The sequence below is a fragment of the Anolis carolinensis genome, chromosome 2 (assembly GCF_035594765.1).
Source record: "Anolis carolinensis isolate JA03-04 chromosome 2, rAnoCar3.1.pri, whole genome shotgun sequence".
Lineage (NCBI taxonomy): Eukaryota > Metazoa > Chordata > Lepidosauria > Squamata > Dactyloidae > Anolis > Anolis carolinensis.
Window position 1 is genome coordinate 233,933,819 of NC_085842.1, and position 24,616 is coordinate 233,958,434.

Here is a 24,616-nt window from a genome sequence, read left to right on the forward strand (position 1 = left end):
TAAGGACACCAGAGCCCATCTGATCTTGCAAGCTAAGGAGGGTTGGCCATGGTTAGTATTTGGATTTAAAGTACCAGTTGAAAACAAATAGCAGATGCCATGGACTAGATTTCAGAAGAAAAAACTAGCAAAACCATCTCCGAGTCTTCTTTGCCTAAAAAATCCTGAGAAATTCATGGGGTAACCATAAGTTAGCAGGTGATTTTTAAGAAATATTGACACACATGAAAAGTTGGCATATCATGCCCTCTAATTTAACATCCAAAGCAAATGTCATAGAGCATTTCCTATTGCATATTTTTCAGGCACTTCCTTGTTTTGTGCTCTTACCTGAGGGTTTTGGAGTGGTAGCGGTATTAATCCCTCCATTGTGCTGAGGATTGTCACTGGAGAAATCCAAGCTCATGCGTGGCTTTGGCTGATATTCCCTTCTGGGCTGCAGTGATGCATCTTTTATTCTGCCAGAAAATGAGCAAGTGTGTTATAATAAGATAGCAATTTATCAACAAATCTTATACATTCAAATAATTTAAGACAACAATTTATCCTCTTCTTCTGAACTGTCTGAAATGAACAAGTCCATGTTAAGCATGGTATCGCTGAAGATTCACCTTCAACGATAAGGTGGTTTCCAAATATTATCAACTTCAATTCACGGAATCTCTCCCCATTGACCACTTTAGCTGAGGCTGAAAGAGATCACAGCCAAGAACACATGGGGAGCACCAGGCTTAAGGATTAGGAAAGGATGTACACTTTAGTTTGCATTTTCAAAAGAATTAGATCTAATCCTTTTGGCTGCAAAACTCATTTGCTCGCACATTTTAAAGAGTCTTTTTTTTTTAAACCCACAATTCATCCATGAAAGGAACAGATTGTGTAAGTTTGGTCCACTGCCAGTGGTCATGTTGGCTAAAGATCATGGGAGTTTCAGTCCCAAGTATTGGGGTTTACATGCAGCTCCTGGGCAACTGCATGTTTTTTTGGAAACTGTGTATAATACGCTATAATCCATGCAATTACACTAAATAAATTCAGATAAGATTGAATTAAGATGATATTTTTACTAGTCTCCATCTTTGGTATCCATGGTGGGCCTTTGGGATCTACTGGTAAAATCAAACACCAGTGGATCCCAAGGGCCCACTGTATATAAGGATCATGAATACAAGCCAGTCACAAAAATATAACTTTAGCAGCACCTATTGATCTACTCACTTTTGCATGTTTTTGAACTGCTAGGTTGGCAGAAGCTGGGGCTAACAGCTTGCTCCCTGAATTCGAACCGCTGACCTTTCGATCAGCAAGTTCAGTAGCTTAGCAGTTTAATCCGCTGCACCACTGGGGGCTCCAACTTTCTAATTAGACTACTACAAATACCCTCAACATGAGGCTGGCTTTGGAGATAACTCAGAAACTGCCACCAGTGTGAAACACATTTGCTAGATTGCCGACTCAAACACCATATAGAAAACATCTAACACTAATTTTAAAGGAATTGTACTGGCTGCCAATACATCTCAAATCTGGTGTTAGTAACGACATTTAAAGTCAAATTCATCTTGGTATTGGAAGAGGGATTTTCCTTATATTGTATACATCTGTGACACTCTGGTTACAGATGCTCTGCTCTTGGCACCAAACATTGGCTTTATTTTGGCACCAATTTTAAATGCAACTTTTTATTAATTTTTTGTGCCTAATGATTTTATTCAAATTTCTATCTATTGAATGTTATTGTTAGACTGTTCTTCTAACTCTTTCAATGACACAGTTGTTGCACATTATTTTGGAATGTTTAAAGTATTTCTACCATTTTAAATTGTTTAAACTAATGTTACTACAAACCACTTAGAGATCTTATATAGGGTAGAATTTAGTATATACAAAATGTTCCATTTTAAAAGACAAATCTTAATTTTTGACATTCTCATAGGAAAAAGAAGGAAGTTGGACATTGTGGGTTCACGGCATGAATTAGGAGTCATTAAAGCAGAAGCAAACCAGTGAGTAGCATATATAAAAAGAGAAGTAGACTACCACTGAAGGCCCTTCCAAACAGGCTCAAAAATGCAGGGCCTGTCACACTTTTACTGTAGGCATCCAAGTGATACCTCCAGTAAAAGTAAATTAATTTGAAACAAAGCAGGTTTTCCCTGCTTTGTTCTGAATTAATTAGATACCTGGTAAGACTCGAATCTTAGGTAAGACCTGGGCCTTACCAGGTGTGAGCCCTGTGTGGATTGGGCCCAGGGGCCACATCACGTGATCCCTGGGCCCAATCCACACAACCATTTCAGTTTTCCAGGCTCCAGGAAGTGGGAAAATAATAATAATAATAATAATAAGAAGAAGAAGAAGAAGAAGAAGAAGAAGAAGAGGAGGAGGAGGAGGAGGAGGAGGAGGAGGAGGAGGAGGAGGAGGAGGAGGAGGAGGAGGAGGAGGGGGAGGAAGAAGAAATTTATTTTTATACCCCGCCACCATCTCCCCGAAGGGACTCAGGGTAGCTTACACATGGGACAGAAAGTCCAACAGACATAAAAGCAACAATCCATTAAAACAAAACTACCAGTAAAATAAAATAAAAACATTACAAAATAAAACAATCCATATAAAACACAATTAAACATACAAGAAAAACAGTAGCATAGAGGCTCCATCAGACTGTGTTCAACAAAAACCAATCACCGTAATTATAAAAATGGGTGTGAAAACAGAGAGGGCACCCATCCCACCCACCAAACCCCCAAATAGGCCCTTAAAATTTAAAACAACTTACCCAGTTGCCATGAAGGAACTACTGGAATCCCCGTCACATAGAAAGTGACCCCCCCCAAGTCTCTTGGCACATCATTTCTTTGCACCAGGAGCACTCCAGGAGAAAGCCCGGGTTTGGGGACCCTTGTGGGGACAAAAACCCATGCCAAAGCAGGTATTGTAAATCCTCTTTGGTGTGGGTTTTACACCTGTCTGGAAGCACCCTGAATCACATTAAGTTACGTCTCCTTCCCCTACCCTTGAAGACCCAAGTAGTCCTTGGGATATCTAGTTTCCAAAGATGAGTAACATAGCTGCCAAGTAGGAAATGGCAGGGTCCTGTTTCTCCCAGTTCCCTCTCAATGTGCTGCTACCAAAAAATCAAAATGATCAGAAAAGAAGGAAACAAGCAAGCAAGCAAGCATGCAATGGGAGTTATGGAAGTCAGGGGCTGAATGAGAAGATGGGGACAGTTCTTATGGCTTGACACCACCAATGAACACATAGAGATCACGGTGAGACTTACCTCTCTTCCAACCTGGAACTAACTTGTTGAAGTATTTGTGTGGCTTGTTTGTGATATTCCAGCTGGGCATGTACAAGTGCAGTAAGCTGGCTCACTTGTTCAATCTGAAAAGATTTGTGAGATTTCTTTAAAGACATTTCTCAACACACTTATCTTCCAATACTTTAAGAGATTGTGAAGAAGGTATTATCAAAACTGGACTGAGTATTTGAACTGAATATTAATTAATGTAGTTGCATAGCAAGCCCTTGTGATCAGGGCTGGGCAGAAGGTAAACCAGTGTACTACTGGCCATTTCCTAGAAGATCACCTATTAGCAAAAATGTATTAGATGGACCTTGGTCTGATCTAACAAGATCCCTCTTATATTCCTATGGACAAGTGCATACATGGGATCCCTTAATACAGATCAGTTATTTCTCAGCTGTTAGTAGTGACTTGGGATGCATGTACACTGTAGAATTATTGCAGTTTTACACATTTAACTGCCATGGCTCAATGCTATGGAAACCTCAGAATTGTAGCTTTGTGATGTAGCAGCACTCTTTGGCAAAAGCTAAGTACCTTGTAAAACTACAACTCCCATGATTCTGGAGCTAAAGTTGTTTTAAACTGCATTATTTCTACAGAGTAGATGCACCCTGTGTGTGTGTGTGTGTGCATTGCAAGAAAAGAGGGCTATATAAAATAAATTCAAAATACAAGGAATAGATTACCCAATGCTGGAGAAAGAAAAATCCATCCTGCTCCCCAGCCAATGAGAATGAAGATTGTTAAGCTATGGTGGAGTGACTATCCATTTGGAAGGGTTTCTTAGGAGTAGGAGAGTATTCTGGAAGACTGCCTTTCTCCTGAAGCAAAGACTGAACAAGTACCTCCATCTGGACCTCACTGGGCACCAGAGAGCTTAGCTTTATTGTTCCCAGAAAGTGAAGGTTGCAAGAAGCAGTGACTATTCAGCTCTAGTCTTGATAGCCACCCAAACCCAGGAGAGCGGGCTGTTTACTGCTGCCCTGGAGACTAGAATTCAGAGCAATGGGTTCAAATTACAGGAAAGGACATTCAACCTGAACATTAGGAAGAATTTCCTGTCTGTAAGACCTCTTCAACAGTGGAACTCTCTGCCTTGGAGTGCGGCGGAAGCTCCTTCTTTGGAAGCTTTTAAATAGAGGATGCATGGCCATCTGTCACTGGTACTTTGATTGTGCTTTTACTGTATGGCAGGGAGTTGGACTGGATGGTGTGGTCTCTTTCAACTCTGATTCTATAAGGCTATACACAGTCTTCTGTGCTGTCCTTAGAAGACCCCTTTATTCCTTCCTGAGATGCCATGGTTGAACTCAGATCTCAATAGAATGTACAATTGCCTTGACTTTTGTAGTTTGATATCCTTCTCTTTTATTCTGGAGGCTACACAGTATGAAGGAGGGTAGGTAGGTATTGATCTAATTGAAGATCAAAATTCCTAGTAACTTATCTACAGTAAGTTTCCAGGACCATTTAACTGGTTTAATCACTGTGTGTGTGTGTGTGTGTGTGTGTGTGTGTGTGTGTGTGTGTGTGTGTGAGTAGCCCAACTTCCTTCCCAAACAACTGATATATTCATTACTTCATTCTTCAAGTTCTGTTTCCTGTGTTGTCATATTAAATCAGCACCCCATTAAAATTGTTCAGTTGGCCTTTGGTATCCACAGATTCTAGAACTTGAAAATATTTCCCTCCTTTCAAAAAAACCACCTTGATTTTGCCATTTTGTTTAAGGGACACCATTTTACTATGCCATTATATATAAGGGGACTTGAGCATCCATAGATTTTTGTATCTATGGGGCCGGGTGGAACCAAACCCCAGCAGATACTAATGGCCCATTGTACTAACTTTTCAAAATATGACCTACAATCTTGCCATTTGAAACAGTGGAATAATATGTACTACCACAAAAAAAATCCATGATCAAGTAGAGAAGCTTCTTATCAGCACAAAGGAAAACACATTATTAAGGAAGAAATGAATATTTTAAGTCTGTTTGTTCCATAAAGAAGGGAGTAAAGGGTCACATTAGTTTGAGCACAGGGATAGGGCTCTTGCAGAATACCCAATATTATAGGTAAATATTGCGGCATTCTGTTTTGGGATTTCATTCATTGTGACACCTTGTAATGGTTGTTTCCACTCCTATATCCAATTGTGGCCCAAATGTATCCAATTGGATTCATTTCTTGTTGTTGCCACTGGTGATAATGGATTTAAACACTAGCCCAGTGTATATGTTACTCTTTCCCTCCACTTGAGATGTAGTTAAATTTCGGTAAGTTCTATCACACACATCCCACTCCCAATACATCAGTTTGATACTTTAGCTTCCTGTATCTCCTCCCCAAGTATCCACATTTCCAGTCTTGTATATTATCTCTGTTTCTTATATCTAATGTTCTATCTTTAAAAGTTTGTTTTAATAGTCATAGTGCTGAAATGATGTAGGGCTCTAGCACTTCAGCACTATGGTTAAAGAATAAGAGTTCTACAGCAAAAGAAAGAAAGAAAGAAAGAAAGAAAGAAAGAAAGAAAGAAAGGAAGGAAGGAAGGAAGGAAGGAAGGAAGAAAGGAAGAAAGAAAGGGAAAGAAAGAAAGCGAAAGAAAGAAAGCGAAAGAAAGAAAGAAAGAAAGAAAGAAAGAAAGAAAGAAAGAAAGAAAGAAAGAAAGAAAGAAAGAAAGGAAGGTTCAGTTTAGTAACCAGAAATATAACAAGGGCATGAAGGTTAGTGGGAAAATTCTGCGGTGAAGGTCAGATCTCCCATTTGAAACATCACCCGTGGAGCAATCCAAAAATATAGCAAGAGGAACAGAGAATAGATCAAGATGTGTGACGTTTACACTGACCTGTATCAGAAACTACCAGGAGGAGGGGAAAGGACTGCCACTCTCTGCACTGGGTATAAAAATTATGTCCAGGACTAGAACAAGAAAATGGTTTTAACTGGATATTTTAACTGGATTTTTAATTTTAAAACCTTCATCAGTATAACTATATTTTCCACTAAATCTGGGATTGATCTAAAAGTGACATTAAGAACTAATTTCACCATCTGATGCAGAAGTTATGTGGACTGAAATAATTTAGTTTTGAGGGAAAACAACATGTACACTATATTAGATATGTACTTTATTATCCAATTAGAACCACCCTAGAACCACCAGTATAAATACAGTTTTGTTTAAGTTTATTACGACATCTGTTGAGTAGCAGCATATAGCACTACAGTAGAGTCTCACTTATCCAACATAAACGGGCCGGCAGAATGTTGGATAAGCGAATATGTTGGATAATAAGGAGGCATTAAGGAAAAGCCTAATAAACATCAAATTAGGTTATGATTTTACAAATTAAGCACCAAAACATCATGTTATACAACAAATTTGACACAAAAAGTAGTTCAATACGCAGTAATGCTATGTAGTAATTACTGTATTTATGAATTTAGCACCAAAATATCACGATGTATTGAAAACATTGACTACAAAAATGCGTTGGATAATCCAGAACGTTGGATAAGCGAGTGTTGGATAAGTGAGACTCTACTGTACCTCCTTATTTCATTCCCCTTTAGTAGTCTTCTGAGGCAGGTTGCTATTTTTCACATTGTATGGAGTTAAACCTGATTTCAAAATATGGTGATGTATTAAGATAATAATAATAATGATAATAATAATAATAATAATAATAATAATCATAATAATAATAATAATATTGTTCCTTGACAAAATTGAAGGAAAAGCTGATAAGGAGAAGACCTGGCTATGGCTCATGAATGGGACACTGAAGAAGGAGACAGAAGGCCTGAACCTTGCAGCCCAGGAGCAAGCCATCAGAACAAATGCAATTAAGGCCAAGATAGAAAAATCAGCTGATGACCCAAAATGCAGACTGTGCAAGGAAACCGACGAAACCATTGATCATATCTTCAGCTGCTGTAAGAAAATCGCACAGACAGACTACAAACAGAGGCACAACTATGTGGCCCAAATGATTCATTGGAACTTATGCCTCAAGTACCACCTCCCAGCAGAAAAGAACTGGTGGGATCACAAACCTGCAAAAGTATTGGAAAATGAGCACGCAAAGATACTGTGGGACTTCCAAATCCAGACTGACAAAGTTCTGAAACACAACACACCAGACATCACAGTTGTGGAAAAGAAAAAGGTTTGGATCATTGATGTTGCCATCCCAGGTGACAGTCATATTGACGAAAAACAACAGGAAAAACTCAGCCGCCATCAGGACTTCAAGATTGAACTTCAACGACTCTGGCAGAAACTAGTACAGATGGTCCTGGTTGTGATCGGCACATTGGGTGCCGTGCCAAAAGATCTCAGCCGGCATTTGGAAACAATAGACATTGACAAAATTACAACTGCCAACAGCAAAAGGCCACCCTACTGGGATCTGCGCCCATCATCCGAAAATATATCACACAGTCCTAGACACTTGGGAAGTGTTCGACTTGTGATTTTGTGATATGAAATCCAGCATATCTATCTTGTTTGCTGTGTCCTACAATGATGATGATAATAATAATAATAATAATAATAATAATAATAATAATAATAATAATAATAATAATAATATAGGATTTGAAGATCAAACTGCAAAGATTCTGGTACAAGCCAGTAAAGATGGTCCCAGTGGTGATCAGCACACTGGGTGTAGTGCCTAAAACCTTGGCCAGCACTTAAAAACAATCGGCACTAACAAAACTACCATCTTTCAGCTGCAAAAGGTCACCCTACTTGGATCTGCCCGATTATTCGCTGATACATCACATAGTCCTACACACTTAGGAAATGTCCGATGTGTGATCCAATGCAACAGCAAGCATAGTGATCTTGTTTGCTATGTACTAATCTTGCAGTGTAACAAATGATGATGATGATGATGATGATGATGTCTCTCCTTCTGGCTTTAGACAGAGTACAACATTGCTAAACCAAATAGATAGTATTAAACTACAAGATACCCAGAATTAAAATGCAGGTTAAAATTCATTGATAAATGCAGATTAAAATTCACAAGCTAAAATTGACTTGCTATGGCTGCCGGAAGAGGTGGGTCTTAAATTCCGACAGCTGATTTAAATAATTCATGGTTGAGCTAGGGTTGCTTTTGTAATTCAGATTCAGATTAGACGGTTTGTCCAAATATTATTAGAAAGGTTTTTTCTATGCTTCTGTTTACATAGAGGTTGACAGCAAACAGAATAATTTACTGAGTAAGGGCAGGCAGCCAAAACATTTTGCAAAGTTTGGCTTTTGAGACTCCAGCAATGCAAACACGCTTCTCTAGCAGAATGTTCAAACTCGATCTGTTATATAAGACCTGGTCTTGGGAAGCTAGCCCTGCATGCTCAAAGAGTGGAATCCAGGAAACAAGACTCAACTCTCAAGTTATTACTAATCATTTAAAAAGGCGTTAAGCAGGCACATATGCAAAAGACAGAAGAACAATTTGCTTACATCCATCTCCAGCAGATTAAACATGCTTGACTCAGCAATTTCCTTCGACTCATCAAACTTCTCCAGAGCTTGACGGAGTTCATCATCTGGGAGCTTGCCTTGTCTTTTCTTCTTGTAATCAAAATCAAGGCGTCTTCCCTCCAATTTTTTCAGGTGGTGCTGACAAAAGAGGGGAAATGAGATTAACATTCTGAAATCTTAACCAGTATTGTGAATGGTGGCGTCTGAAAACTAATTCCTTTCCAAACTAGGTGTGCAAGGCTGTTGCTGTTCTATCATGCTGTTTCATTCATGGAGCTCTAGATGTTGTTGACTTCAATTTGCAGACCTCCTGTGTTTTACTACAGCTTGTACTGTGGTTTGTTTTCCCTTGCCAGAGAAATTCTGATAAGGAAAAAAATGTAATAGTTACATACTACTTCATTTTGAGTAATAGCAGAATATCTGTCTGAAAGTACTCTGTGCTCAGAGCAACTTACACTTGAATAGGGCAACTGACATCTGCAACCTGTTGGTTTATGCCCTGGAAGTAGCCTGTGAATAGCTTGTTGTTCTAGTCACTGGAATATTTTCAGTGTGGCAGTCCAGGCTTTGGGCCAAAAATGTTTTCCCATTTATGACCTAAATCATCAGGCTAATCACCTACATGTTTATTCAGCTGTAAATTGCCCTAAATCCAGGGGGATTAGCTCACATCCAGGTGAGGATTACAGCCTCAGTTAAATATGCACCAGCATTTTCTCCTGTTTTGCCTGCATTTGTGGCTGGCATCTTCGGAGGCTGGCAACTTCTGACCCTCTGAGGATGTAGGAAGGGACTGTGCTATGTAATCTCTTTCCTTTAGCCCCCACCCCCACTTATTACGGCTCGAGTATAAGCACTTTTTTACAAATATTCTAGCGAAATAGGGAATCTTGCTCTTTTTTAATGAAGGAACTTCAGAAACATCAAATGTACATCAACTGAACGTTTGATCGCTTCTCTGGACTCTGTAGTAGTCTAAAATTTAGTAATCTGAAGCACAATTTCAAACTGTTACACAAGAACATCCACATGCATTGCAGGACAATACCCACCATTTCTAGTCTCCCTGCTCAAAATTCAGTCTATGGTATCTAATCTTTAATGTGTGTGAGGTGCAAGAGTTTAGATTTCATCCTCAATTCTCCAAATCTATCTGAAAACAGTTTCCCTTGCCTCAATATACATATATTTTATAAAGTATATTATTGGACTGAACTGGCAGTGTATATTGGACTGTTCTGTATTCACATGATAATAAACAAAATCACTGCTGATTGGATATTAACATTATCAGTAAATTTAGAATAAAAATGAATGAGTGAACCCTATTTATTTATTTACTACATTTATATCCCGCCCTTTTCATCCCGAAGGGGACTCAGAGTGGCTTACAAATAATACAGTGTTCCCTCACTACTTTGTGGTTCACTTTTTGCGGATTCGCTGTTTCGCGGTTTTTCAATAAACTCTAAAAGTCTATTATAAATCATAAAAATTACTATTTACAGCCTAAGAAAGGAGCAAGGAGAAAACAAAGGGAGAGAAAAGGAGCCCAAATGGCAATGGGAGAGGAAGGAGGTGATTTATCAACACACAATTGGTTGATATAGACTTAAAATAGTGTATAACTATTAAAATAATGTATAAATATTAAAATAAATATAGTGTCCCTACTTTGCGGATTTTCACTTATTGCGGGTGGTCCTGGAACCTAACCCCAGCAATAAGTGAGGGAACACTCTATTTACATACATATTTGGCCCAGAGGAGTTTTTCTATCCATATCGGGATTATAGTGAGAGTTGTCACTCCAATCATCCTGCTCTGTTTCTGATTCCTGACTCCTTAACTGGACATATTTCTGAGAATGCATTCAGTCACACCATTCTACAAGCACAAAATGGGAGAAAGGGAGAAAAGTGAGAATGGTACAGGGTGCTGTTGTTGTGGACAAACGATACTTGAAATTTAGAAAAACGTTTCTTGAGTGTTGTGAAGCCCTGATGAGAAGAGTCCTTTGACTGATGGGATTCTTAGAAGCTTGGAATATATGCTGCATAAAGTTATTGTATGTTTGCACAGAAGACAGCATTTTCTGCACCAAAATATTTGTACACAGAAATATTACTTTGTAGGCAGAAAATGCTGTTTTCTGGACAGAGAATTTTGCAGTTGGGGATTTATTCTGGACAAAATTCACACATGGTTCACACAATTCACACAATTCACAACAGCCTTTTCTAGGCAAGGAATATTCCTGCACAAAAAAGAGTATTTTCTGTGAAAAAAAGTTTAATATCAGGAAATGCTGTTTTCTGCACAAAACAACCACATGCACATTTTGCACAGAATAAGTCCTGATTTGTGTATAGGATGCAAGACTGTGATTTTCAATTACTTTCTCACAGCAAGAAGAAAATGGTTATAAAACTTATTACTTCCTTTGCGAAGAAACTTAGTGAAGAATTGCATCCTTATAGTTATTTATCTTCAAGTTGACTATGGTTGGCTATGGTGACTCTTTCACAGGACTTGCTTGACAATATTTATTTTGAGTAGATCTCTCATTGCCTTCTTTTGAGGAAGATATGGTGTAACTGGACCAAGGTTATTCAGTGGGTTTCTAGGACTTGAGTCAATGAAGGCAATATAACACAAACTAGATTTTAGCAGTAATCGTCTAAAATATGATATTGCAAATGCTCTATTTGTCTTGTTTTGTAATTCTAGTTAAATGAGACAGCATTGAGTTAGGGGCTTCTCTGCCCCTAGCATAAGTGGCTTGGAGGTTAAGTCAAGGCAATGCATAGGTACATGATACCATGAGTTGTGAATTATTGGGCATTTTAAGATAGAAGAGGCAAAAAGATCCATGTGTCTTTCCATGCTCTCAGTAAAATGATATTTATAGCAACACCTGTATTTCCCTCAGATCTTTGTCATGGAGATTTTGAAGAGGATCAATGAAATTCTGTTTCACATCTATGTCCAAAGAATCCTTGACCTCAGAAAGCTCCCTCATGGCTTCTCCAACATCCCCTAAAGCTGGGCCTGGAAAATAAAGACAGGTATTTTATCTTGGTGCAAGTGCTGAAAAGATTTGCTTTCACATTAATATGGAGCTGTGCTAGATTTGAGAAACCTGATTGAGCAATCACATTTGATTGCTTTAATTTCTTAGGCAACAAAAGGATAAAGCATTTTGGATGGTGATGGGAAACCTGTACTATTTTCCCAGGAAAAAAAGAGCACAACGTATTTTTGGTGTCATTGGTATCTGCTGGGGACTGTTTCCAAGACCCTTCTCCACTACTGTGGGGGCCAGAATCTGTGGGTGCTCGTCCTATTATATAAATGGCATATTAAAAGAGTGTCCCTTATATAAAATAGAAAAATTAAAGTTTCCTTTTTGAAATGAAAAAAATGCATTTTCATGCCATAAATGATTAAATCCATGCAAGCAGAATCCATGGATGGAGAGGACCAACTGGACTAATTTCTCAGGAAGCAAAAGCACTAGGCATTTTGGGTGGTGTTGGGAAATCTTTACTTTTAAAATCATCACAAACAATCATGATGGTGAAAACCATGCCTTTTAAACTTCTCTACTTGAGCTTAGGACCAAGAGTGACTAACAAGTATAAACATGATAAGTAACAACCGATCATAAAAAAGACAGAAAGCAGAAGTTAGTGTGCATGTGAATAGAGGACTAAATAAGTTAATGAAGACGTTTATACGCATTTTTCAAAGAAACTGCTTTCACGGACAGGACATATCACACAAATGGGTACTTCTCATGTGCCTTTCTAAACTTTAGAAAGACTGAGTCATATATGTGATATGCTCAGGACTCAGGCATGCTACTACCGTGCACCCTATACAATTAGGCTTTGCAATTGGGGAAACAGACCATCAAATGCAACAGCGGCTTTCCGAACAGGGTATTCTTAGATAAATGATCCTATCTGGTCTTTTTCCAGCATGGGGTGTGACGACTTTTCCTAGCAAATAAACTGTGATAAATAATGGCTGCTATATTTTGTGAGAGTAAAACAGAAGAAATTGCATTACCGAAGTTGCACTCATCTCCAAGTTCTTTTCCGAACTTAATCATTGCCTCTGCTAAAAGAGCCTCAGCTTGAGGGTAGCCTGGTCCCTTTTCCTGCCCTCTGATTTTGGACATGGTGTTGAGCATGGTGAGCTTCGCTCTGGAAGCTGCAGAAAGAGAAACATGCTAATCAGAAAAGGAATAATCAGTGGGGAGATGGGGGAGTTGATGAACAGGACATAATATGAAAAGAAATATCACATACCGTCTTCAGCCAAAACTGAAGTGGCAGGTGTGTGCATATCATCATATCCTGATTCAGACACAAACTTGGCACCTTCCCCCATGTTTGCCACTTCTTCCACAGAGTAAGGTTTATCAAAGCCGTAGAAACAATCCCTTTGCTCTACAGGGATATTCCAGATGACCAGAAAACATTGGGCCTCTTCCACACAGCTATATAAAATCCACGTTGAACTGGATTAAATGGCAGTGTGGACTCAGATAATCCAGTTCAAAGCAGACATTATGGATTATCTGCCTTGATATTCTGGGTTATATGGCTGTGTAGAAGAGCCCTTAATGCAGTTCAAAGCTAGCTTCAAACTATGGTGGCCAGACAACAAATTCCAACAAAAGGATGCAAAAGAAAGCCTTTGAAATGCATTGATGCTTTGTGTTTTGTGTAATCACCAGCCCGGTCTCAAATTGTTTCTAGGCTTTCCCATGTAATCATCTGCACAGTGAAACAACTTTCATCAATACTGGTTTGAAATTATATTAAATGGTCGATGTAGAAGTGGCCATTGTCTTTATTACCCCTCTATCTTTGGAGTCTTGTATAATGTGAAAGAGTTGCCTTCAATATTTCCCATTCCTAGTTATGTAAGACACAGCAGACACATTTTAGCCATTAGGAAGCTCAGGGCCCTTCCACAAAGCCATATAGGCCAGAATATCAAGGCAGAAAATCCTACAATATCTGTTTTGAACTGGGTTATCTGAGCCCACACTACCATATATTCCAGTTCAAAGCAGAAAATGTGGGATTTTATTAAGATGTGTGGAAGGGGCCTCAGTCCTTTTACTCTTTGTGTACCATTTTGAAGGAAGCTGTTGCTAAGGAGATTTTCTAAATTTATAAAGCATGTACATCTCCCCTAAGTTATGGAGTGTACATGCAAATGTAAATTGTTTATTTGCCTCTTAAAATACTGTATATGCCAGATGTAACCAGGATAGGTATGGAGCTCAGAAGGCTGACTGATGCTTGTGGTGAGGTAGTTGAAGGAGTGTTCAGTTTGGGGGGGGGGGGGGAGACTGAGAGTTGACATGATCACATTTCTTCGAGAGTCGAGAGAGCAGGCCTGTAGGTTTTAAGCTACAGGAGGTAGATTCGAATTGAACATTAGAAGGAGCATCTTGACCACAAGAGTGGTTTGATGATTAATCCACTGTCTAGAGAGATCTTTGTCTTTGGATGTTATCAAAAAAAAAAAAAAGATTGTGCAGCCACCTGCCAGGCGTGGTTTAGCTGGAGAACTTGCACTGAACTCAATGGCCCATAAAGTCCCTTCCATCTCATCCTATGATTCTGTATGTCACTGGTTCAGCTGACTTACTCTATTGTATTTAGTCCAGTGTGAAGTCCAGCCAACCCACAAGACAGAAGGGTTTAACCTTTTGTATGGAACATTCTGGTGTTGTACGAAAAAACAATATAAGGAATTATAGTAACTCCCCAAGCATGATGCATGCAGTTTCTGCCCCTGAAAATCCTTTCTAGGGACATTAAGCCTGATTACTGCAGTATTTCTACCTCACTTGAAAACTTGTGCTAGGAGACAAAAAAAGCTAACCAATTGCATAACATATTTGAAGTCCCCAGCAATATATTGGTCATAAATAATGGTTATGGTAATAAAAGACATATATCAAAAGCCCGACTTTAAAACAGGATTTTGATTACAGTGCCACCACTTGCCTCAGCCCTATGTCTGCATGTGTAGTTAGCCATCTGCAAATGAGTGCCCTCATGCATACAGGTTTGCATATGGAAGTGGTGAAACGGGTTTCTGGTTCACATGGTGTGTCTACATGAGTATACTGCATGTGCATAAATGTCCCTTTTCAGACATACTGCTATAGTAAGCTGTCTGGGGCAGGGAAATTTGCTGCTGCTGAAAGATTCAGAATTTAAATTTATACACTCAAAAAAAGACACAAGGGTTAAATCAAATCTTACTCCCAAAGTAGACCAGTGGTAACGCCAGGGACTTGTTTATCAGTATTATTAAGAGAACTCACATTGAATTCAATGGGCTTTAGTTGGGACTAAAATTGGAAATAGCCAAAAACTTTGAGAGCTGTGCTAACAAGATTAGATCTGTCAAACTGAACTCCTAACCTTTGCTTTTATGCCATAGTAATGGAAAAGCTCTTAAAACCCATTTATATGTGTCATACTTCAAGCAAAAGAGGGTATTGTCTTCTTTTGCTGAAAGCTTCACTGTGGATTGAAAACAGGATAAATGAGCAAAGAGTGACCGAGAAAAAGGATACAGAGGTGACCTCTCTGAAACCTTTTCAAGACGTCTTCACTACATGAGCAAGTGAGTCGAGAGCATACATTATTCTTACTACTCTTTAAAACCTGTCTCTTTAAAACCTGTCTCTTGCTCAACCTCTAAACCTAAATACACCCCGATTCATAGAGAAGAATCAGTACCTGGATTAGGCTGAAGATATTCTATTGTCTTGGTCATTATTTCCATCACAGCCCTGCTGGTGACATCCACTTTCTGTAATTGGAAAAAGGAAAGAGAGAATAAACTCCGATGAGGACAAAAAAGAAGAAAATCCAGTACTTTTGCAGTTTCTTCCTGTGCTTATTGCTTCATAGTTCCTTCTTATTTGTGGCAAATGTGTAGTTGTGAAGCAACTATACATGAATAGGCATTGTCAACAGCTGTACTCTCCTGACATGTGATCTTGATGTGGCTGAATCCTGAACCTACTATGACAAAAGATCTATAACACTCATTTAAGAGACTAGAACAGTGGTTCTCAACCTGTGGGTTCCCAGATGTTTTGGCCTTCAACTTTCAGAAATCCCAACAGCTGGTAAACTAGCTGGGATTTCTGGGAGTTGTAGGCCAAAACACCTGGGAACCCACAAATTAAGAACCACTGGACTAGAGCATGATGTTCCTCCTTCTATGGCTCTTAAATGATCTTGTGCATGTACAGAAACCTCCAACTACAAGACTTGGCTGTTAAGGTGAGCCTGCTTCCAGATCTGGTGTCACCCTCCATTTCTGGGAAGGAGGGAGCTGTCACTTCCACCACTGCCCACTTATCATCTGGAAGTACCTTGTCTTTTTCTTGCGGAGAAGATCTAGGAAGCCACTTCCTGACTGTTTTCCTTCCTTGTTCTCTCTTATGCTGACCTCTCCTGTCTGCAGTTGGGAAGGGAAAGAGTAGGGAAAAGCAACCAATGTCAGAATAGGAGAAGGAAGGAAAACAACTGAGAATAAATTTGCTACTTCTCTTTCGTTTTGGGTTTTTTTAAGCAAGACACTTCCAGCAGGATGGTGGATAGTTGTAGTTGTCTCCTTGCCAATATCACGAATGTTAGAGTTAGAGATCTCTAATGAAGGATGCCTGTAATACCTGTTAGGATAAAGAGTCACTCCAGCTCTGTGGAGGATATATGTATGTTGTGCAAGACTCTTTCACTACATTAGGGTCACCGCAGCCTTCTCTATGGCTAAAACACCAGGCAAGCTATGGGCTACAGGCTCTGGAAAGCTAGTGTACATCTTATGTCTGACTGAAAGTATCATATGAATTAAACTTTAGTCTTAGAGAAACTTGGCTCCAGTAAAAATTCATCATTTTTCTTGCAGTCTTGGACCCAATTCTTAGTGAATGGACAACATGAAAGGAAAATGTAAGTGGCAAATCACAACAGGAGAAATTATACATATACAGTGTTCCCTCACTACTTTGCGGTTCACTTTTCGCGGATTCGCTGTTTTGCGGCTTTTCATTAAACTCTAAAAGACTATTATAAATCATTAAAAAATTACAATTTACAGCCTAAGGAAGGGAGGAAGGAGAAGCCAAAGGGAGAGAAAAGGAGCCCAAGTGGCAACAAGAGGAGAAGGAGGCAATTTATCAACACGCAATTGGTTGATAAAGCCTTAAAATGGTGTATAACTACTAAAATAATGTACAAATGTTAAAATAAATATAGTGTCCCTACTTTGCGGATTTTCACTTATTGCGGGTGGTCCTAGAACCTAACCCCAGCGATAAGTGAGGGAACACTGTACTAATTTGGAAAATTCTAGCATTCTTTTTGATAGAGCAGGATTTCTTGCATGTCAAATCCTTTTGTGTATTTCTCTCATCTAAACCCACATATTTGCTTTTACTACTTGTTGAAATGCATGCTCACAAATACTTTGCAAGAAAACCACATCACCCTGGTCACTTCCTTTGGTTATATAAAATCTCTGCCTTTTCAGTTTCCCCTCTTCTGATTTCTCTCTCTGCTATTCCTCTAATATCCAGCCATGTTTTCCCTCTGCCATCGAAAGGTGGTGAGTTAAGAATGAAGACTGTACCTAATCTTTTCATTAGTAGTAAATGCAAAGCCATTAGTAACCTTTTAAATGTTCAACACTACAAACTGCCTGCATTGCTTGTTTTTGGAATATGTAAGGGAACGCTGGAAAACAACACAGAAATTGAGGCATGCTTTGTCTGCTATTTTGCTAAATGAGGCTAATTCCTACCAATTTTCATACTTTTCCCCAAAAGGGCTAATTTCCTTTTTGGGAAAGCACAAATTCCCAACATGTTGAAGAAGAAAACTGGAATCAATTCTACAACCTTGCTTCACGCACAAAATTACTATAAAAACCCCCTATGTATATACTTACCTTCACACTATGTGTATACATTATATGAATCCTAAATAAATTTTATGTTTACACTTGGGTTTCAACTCCAAGATATCTCATTATATATCTCATCACATTTCAAAATCTAAAATATCTTTTAGATCCTGTTCCCAACAGGGCCATTGCTACACTGGTTGCCAAATCACTTAGAAGATTAGGGAAGGATAGACTGATTGCCTATGGAATCTTTTGTATTACTTACAGAGAAAGGCATAATAAGCCCAACAGCCAGGGTGGACATCTGTTACCAATTTTGAAACCTTCTGTAATTGCTAGCTCTAATGCATAGACTTCTCTACACATATATGTGATTAATGCATATAGTTGACACTTGGGATATTGTTGCTTCTGCAGTTGCTGCTACTATACCATCAAGATGTTTCTTGCTTGTGAAATCCTTAAGGTGAACATTTAACGGGATTTTCTTGGCAAGATTTGTTCAGCAAGGGTTTGCGTTTGCCTTCCTCTGAGGCTGAAAGAGCAAGTTGCTTAAGGTCACCCAATAGGTTTCCATGGCTGAGGAGGGATTTGAATCCAGGTCTCCAGAGTCATAGTCCAGTGCTCAATTCACTAAATCACTGTAGTTTTCTGATATTTTGGATTCTGCTCTTGAATTGAATAGTACATGGGCAACATATCAACAGGTTGGATAGAAATCTAAATGCAGCCCTTATTCAGCTACCACCATTAACTAAATCATCCCCTCTCACACTTCTGTTCATGCACACCTGCTTTGATATGGACACACACACATTGACTTGTATTACTAAACTACTCTCTGTGCCCCAGTTTTATGTATTCATCAAACTGCTTCACTGTCTGATGACAGAAAGGTCTTTGGGGGGCTAGGGAATAATTACGGTTTATTAGATGTCATTACAATGCTTAGCACAGTGAAACGCTGGTCTAATTGAGGTCTCTAAGCACCAACATAAAATGGAAAGACAAGAATGAAAGCTGTAAAGGAAGAAGAGAGAGCCAGTGGCCTGAACTTTGGACCAAAACTCTGGAGGTAAGAGTTCAACTTCTTGCTTGGCATAATACCCACTGGGTGGGTATGTCACATTCTCTCAGCCCCAGAGGAAGGCAGTGACAAAACAAATCTTGCCAAGAAATATATAATATTTCCACCTTAGGGTTGCCATAAGCCAGAAGCAATTTTAAGACATACAACAACAACAACAACAACAACAACAACAACAACAACAACAACAACAACAAGAGGAGGAGGAGGAGGAGGAGGAGGAGGAGGAGGAGGAGGAGGAGGAGGAGGAGAAAAAGCAGTTTTAATAAAACTGCGCTGTAGCTTCTTAAATTTGCTTTTATCCATCCATTCAATGCAAACAATACATGTTCTATTACATGGCTCCCTCAGATCCTTATACAAACTGTGTGAGATACTTGACCCATATAAGTGATGTCAACAGCAATACTCAATCACACCTTCCAGGGTGCACAAACTCTAAATGTGCATAGTCACTACGACCTCTGTATTCACACGTAACACATTCCCAGACTTCACATGGATATGTGAAACTATGGATAATAGTGAACTCTATTATTTTCAATGGGATGAATAACTGAGGTACCAATAAGAAGGTATAGCTTATACAAGGGGCCCTAAATGGATAAAGTAAACCTCAGATAAGTGAAACCACAAGTACCGATTCTGCAGATATGGGGTTTGAACTGTAGTTGTGCATTTATCATGTACTTTTAAAAAGCAAACAGCCAAATAACCACTAACCACAAAGTGAAATGAAACATGGAAGCCATGACCCTGGGTCTGCAAGCCCTGAATAGGAAATGTTGGGGATAGAATGACTTAGAGTACACCTACACTGTTTGACATCACTTTACTTGCCATGGTTCAATGCTATGGAATCTTGGAATTTATAGTTTGGTGAGACACCAGCACTCTTTGGTGGAGAAAGCTAAAGATCTTGCAAAACTACAGCTCTCAGGACTCCATAGCTTTTAGCCATGGCAGTTAAAGTGGTGTCAAACTGCACTAATCGTACAGTGTAGATCAGTGGTTCTCAACCTATGGGTCCCCAGATGTTTTGGCCTTCAACTCCCAGAAATCCCAACAGCTGGTAAACTGGCTAGGATTTCTGGGAGTTGTAGGCCCAAACACCTGGGGACCCACAGGTTGAGAACCACTGGCGTAGATAATTTCTTGGAGGCCTCTCATTCACAGGGTTGCCATAAATCAGTCAGGAACATGGCAGGGTGCAGGCTCTCAACCCTCTCTCCCTTCCTGTCAGGATCCTGGGGATTATTGGCTCTTGGTAACAGCATCACATTAAAAAAAACACATACATTAAATATCACATTCAGGTTGGTTTTGAGGAGAAAGTACTATTACTATTTTCAGAGCAACCTCTGTTCAATTCTCTATGTACAGATCTTGGATAGAGCCTCAAAGCAATTGCCTACTTTTTGATTTCAAAACTGCCTGCCATGCAAGGTATGCCCCACTGTTAAAGGGCCTTGCATTCAATGAATGGGTTGGGAATGATTGTGGAAAGTTATTGAAAAGCACAGAAAGAAGATCTCCAAAATCTCCATTCTGAGAAACAATGTGTCTTAGAGCAGTAATGTTTTTTTCAGGACTAAAGCCAAGCGTCTTTTGGATATCATTAAGAGCAAGCAAGGAGCCCCGGGTGGCGCAGTGGATTAAACCACTGAGCTGCTGAACCAAAAGGTCAGCAGTTCGAATCTGAGCTCCTGCTGTTAGTCTCAGCTTCTGCCAACCTATCAGTTCGAAAACATGCAGTAGGTACTGCTCTAGTGGGAAGGTAACGGTGCTCCATGAAGTCATGCCGGTCACATGACCTTGGAGGTATCTATGAACAACGCCGGCTCTTTGGCTTAGAAATGGAGATGAGCACCAACCCCAGAGAGACACGACTAGACTTAATATCAGGGGAAAATCTTTACCTTTACCTAAGAGCAAGCAACCTCTTTATTAGGATCAGTTTGTCCTATTGGCCTCTTACTATCTTGATCCTCTATTTATTAAAGGAAATCTATATCTAGAAAGCATCTGATAATTACCGTAGCACTTCACACTCCACCATAAATAACAATAACCCCTACATAAGAAAGAGAAGCAAGTGTATCCAAGGATAGATCCATGTCTTGACTGTACCATTCAGTTCATCTATTTCACACATCTTGTGACCTCAAAAAAGAAAGCTGATCAGCAAATGTTTCAAGGGACAGTTCATGTTCTCGATCCTTGTCCGATCCATATGTAGTTGCCAAGTGAATGTAGCAGATAGCGGCTTCAGATACAGTTGTACATCCACATTCACACCAAAAGAAACACCCAGTAAATTTAAATGGATTGAGACCAGCATCTCAATGGAAACAGGGATGAGCATTATAAAGTGCATTCACAATAGCTGCCTGTGAGAGCCTCTGTCAGGACTGGCTGCTCAGATCCCTTTACTCACCCTGATCTGGTGGCACAAGGTAAGATGAAAGCAATAATGCTTCCTCAGTGCAGTAGTAATAAGTCACTGGATATCATTTATATATCTGATTTTGGTGTACTATGTTTAGTGTTTCATTGTGCTTACGAATGACCCTGTTTAAAGCAACCTAAGGCAATTAGCATCAGCAGTTCTTCTATTCAAACCTGTGTTTTATGTGTGAGAGAGGCCCCATCTACACTGACCATTTAATGCAGTTCAAAGCTAGCTTCAAATTACAGCAGCAAGAAAATAAACTCCCATGAAAGCATGCAGAAGAAAGCCTTTAATGTGTAGCAATGTAATGGTTGTGTAATCGCCATTCGGGCCTCAAATTATCAGTGCAGCAAAAACACTTTATTCAATTCCAGTTTGAAACCGCATTAAATGGTCAGTGCAGATTTGCCCAGAACTTTGCTGCTACAAGACACACATGTGACTCTTCCAGAATTCTGCTGCTACAAGTGACATTTGGAAAGCCATGTGTAATAGATTAGCCTACCGTAGAGGGATGCCGTGCAAGGGCAGCCATTTTGTTTTATATAAGCCTTGATTCCAAAGGCATGGCTGAAGCCAGAGGGAAGGGGCGATCCGGCAGCCAATTCAGGGAGGGCAGTCTGATTGGAGGATGAAAATGAAGTGTTTGCCCAGTAACAGAATGTGGGCGGGGCCATTGTGACAGTTACAGCTGGAAGCCAGAAAGGCAGTTGGAGAGGGAGAGTTTTTAAAAAGTTAGAGTTATATAGAGAGTGGGAGTTAGGAAGTTGGAAAAAAGAGAGTGGACATGTTTTTGGGAACTGTAATGTTATAGCTCAGCCGTCAGGATCTGGCCCTCCACAGGAGATGGAGTGGGACTCAGAGGCTGATTTGGATTTTGAGCCTCTCCGGGATTTGGATCAGAGCCCAATGTCTTTGCAGGTGCCTGAAGTTGTGCTCCCAAAGGAACAGCTAATTGGGAAACATTCCAATGTTAACTCAAGGCTGGATTCACCAGATGGAGTTGTGGTAGGGGAGGATGTGTCTTTTGATTGTAGACAATCTATCTCACAGGATAGGAGTCAAAGGGAAGTGCTGAGAAGAAGTAAACGTTTGGCTCTCAAGCGCTGTAATAAATAAACTTTCCCATGTGAAGCTGTGATTGCCCTGGATCTCATTGAGCAGTAGCCTTGAGCTTTCCTTTAAGGGACCTCGCTCCTTGTTTACGTTGCGGTGTCAACATTGCCATTCTTGGGAGAAGCATCTCCATTCCTGTCTCTTGATCCTTGCCTTGTTCCCGTGCTGTTTCCAAGATAACCAGTTGGAGTTCGTGTCTTGTTACTCTCGAGTATACCTCGCCTTGTTACTCTGGTTTCCCTGCTTTCCAAGGAATATCTTCCAGGTGGATTACAGTTGTTGTTTTGCTGCATCTTGTCCCTGATTCCTGCAACTCTTGGCTGCTTACTGACATTGACTCTTTGTTGGAACTCTTCGAGTTCTGTTTGTGGATTATAACTTTGAAAGACTTTGAAGAACTATCTTTTGAACTACTGTAGACATTATATTATGGACTACTGAATCTATTGACTCTTTCCACTGTTTGCTTGTGTGTGTGTGTGTGTGTGTATGTGTGTGTATGTATGTATGTATGTATGTATATGTGTGTGTGTGTGTGTGTGTGTGTGTGTGTGTGTGTGTGTGTGTATATATATATATATATATATATATATATATATATATATATATCCCTCAATAAACTGCTTTGCTTCAATGCCTGGCCCCAGTGTGGTTTTCAGAGTGCTCCCGTACCTTTGGAGTGCAACATGTAATCCGAGTTGAGAGCATAGTTTTGACAACTATCTTGAGACAAAGAGAACTAAGTGGTGATTCTCTAGACAGAGAAAGAGATTTAAGAAAATCTGAAGAGCCCTGTTTGTTGAATTACTTTACATAGTGAAGTTGTTGTAGTGGCTAAATTATGAGCTAGCAAGTTACGTCAGCATTCAAAGTTTTGGAACTGTTCTAACTAAGCCAAGAGCCTGATTGATTGTGAAACTACAACACTTAAGTGCCTGACTGTAACCACTACACATCCCTGATCAAACTAATAAATATAGTATCTTGTTTTCCTCAAAAATACTGCCTTGTGTATATCTTTCCTCAGTGCCATAAAACCCCTAGTAAATCTAGAAGAGTACATCTGAGGTACAAGAAAGAACATCTATACCTCTATATGTATATAATTACAAATATATAATTAGTGGGATACCAAAAAGGGTCCCCGTTATAAATTGGTCGCAGCGCTTACGGTTTCAGCTTACGGTCGCAGCGGTTTCGAATTATCTTCCTCCATACAGGAGGAGGGTGACCCGTGGTGAAAAGATCCTCCTCGCCGTTATACCATGCACTTAAATGCTTTTTGACGTCTAGCAGAATCAGACAAATCTGGTCTACCTATGAACTGAATAAATATTTATGTCCCAATGTTCATCAGTAACTTCATAATTTTTTTTTAAAAAGGGTCATCTGCATCATTACATATGATAGTTTCAGTGCTTTCTGAGATTTTAAATATATATCTGTTGACAAATACAGCTTTCTAAAAGTGATTCGATAACATTGAGCAATAGCAATTAAAGTGATATCAACCTGCATTAATTCTACAGTGCAGATGCACATTAGTTAACCAAAGGTAGGGGTGCTGAACCACTAAGCTACACAACCTCTTTCTGTGGGAGCTATTGCTGGGACCTCAGGATGATGGAGAAGGACACAATTGGAAGAGGTGAATATACTTTAATTTTATTCATGAGTACAAGACTCATGTAAGATTAGGGCTGTATCCAGAATCTCTTCTTGTAAACAATAGTTTATATTAACATTTTTATATAATGTCACCATTTTACAAAATGCCAAAATCAGATTTCATAAGAAATTACTAAGTATTATTAAGTGATCATGTTATACATGTCTACATTAAAATCTTTATGTTGGCTGAATTAATAGCAGCTCATTTGTACTTGGTGAGGAAGAGTGGTTGATGAGTTTCTCTGTCAACAATGAGGAAAAAACAGCTAACAATGATATGGTGATACAAGTATTTTCAAACTCACCCTTTCCATTTCTTTGAAATCCTCATCTAGCTTGGTTCCTTCTGCTCCACCAACCTTCTCACTCACTTTCTGTAAAAGGAGAAAAGCAAAGACATAAATCTAGATAATAATGACAAGGCAGGGAGACAGAAAAGATGAGACAATTTCCTGCTGTGTTTCCAGTGAGGCATTTAAAATTTTATCAAATTCCTGATTTGCACATTATG

The 24,616-nt window shown here is 39.4% G+C and overlaps 1 protein-coding gene across 1 annotated transcript in view; it reads right to left on the reverse strand.

Annotated features, from left to right (window-relative positions):
• sh3gl2 (SH3 domain containing GRB2 like 2, endophilin A1) overlaps positions 1 to 24,616 on the reverse strand; it is a 141,366-nt gene that overhangs the window by 3,971 nt on the left and 112,779 nt on the right. Inside the window, exons 2-8 of the mRNA XM_003216433.3 lie at positions 24,411 to 24,479; positions 15,601 to 15,673; positions 12,896 to 13,039; positions 11,739 to 11,872; positions 8,798 to 8,956; positions 3,284 to 3,387; positions 331 to 458 (exon numbers count right to left, since the gene is read on the reverse strand). Coding sequence (XP_003216481.2) covers positions 331 to 458; positions 3,284 to 3,387; positions 8,798 to 8,956; positions 11,739 to 11,872; positions 12,896 to 13,039; positions 15,601 to 15,673; positions 24,411 to 24,479 — 811 coding nt within the window. The remainder of the gene's footprint in view (positions 1 to 330; positions 459 to 3,283; positions 3,388 to 8,797; positions 8,957 to 11,738; positions 11,873 to 12,895; positions 13,040 to 15,600; positions 15,674 to 24,410; positions 24,480 to 24,616) is intronic.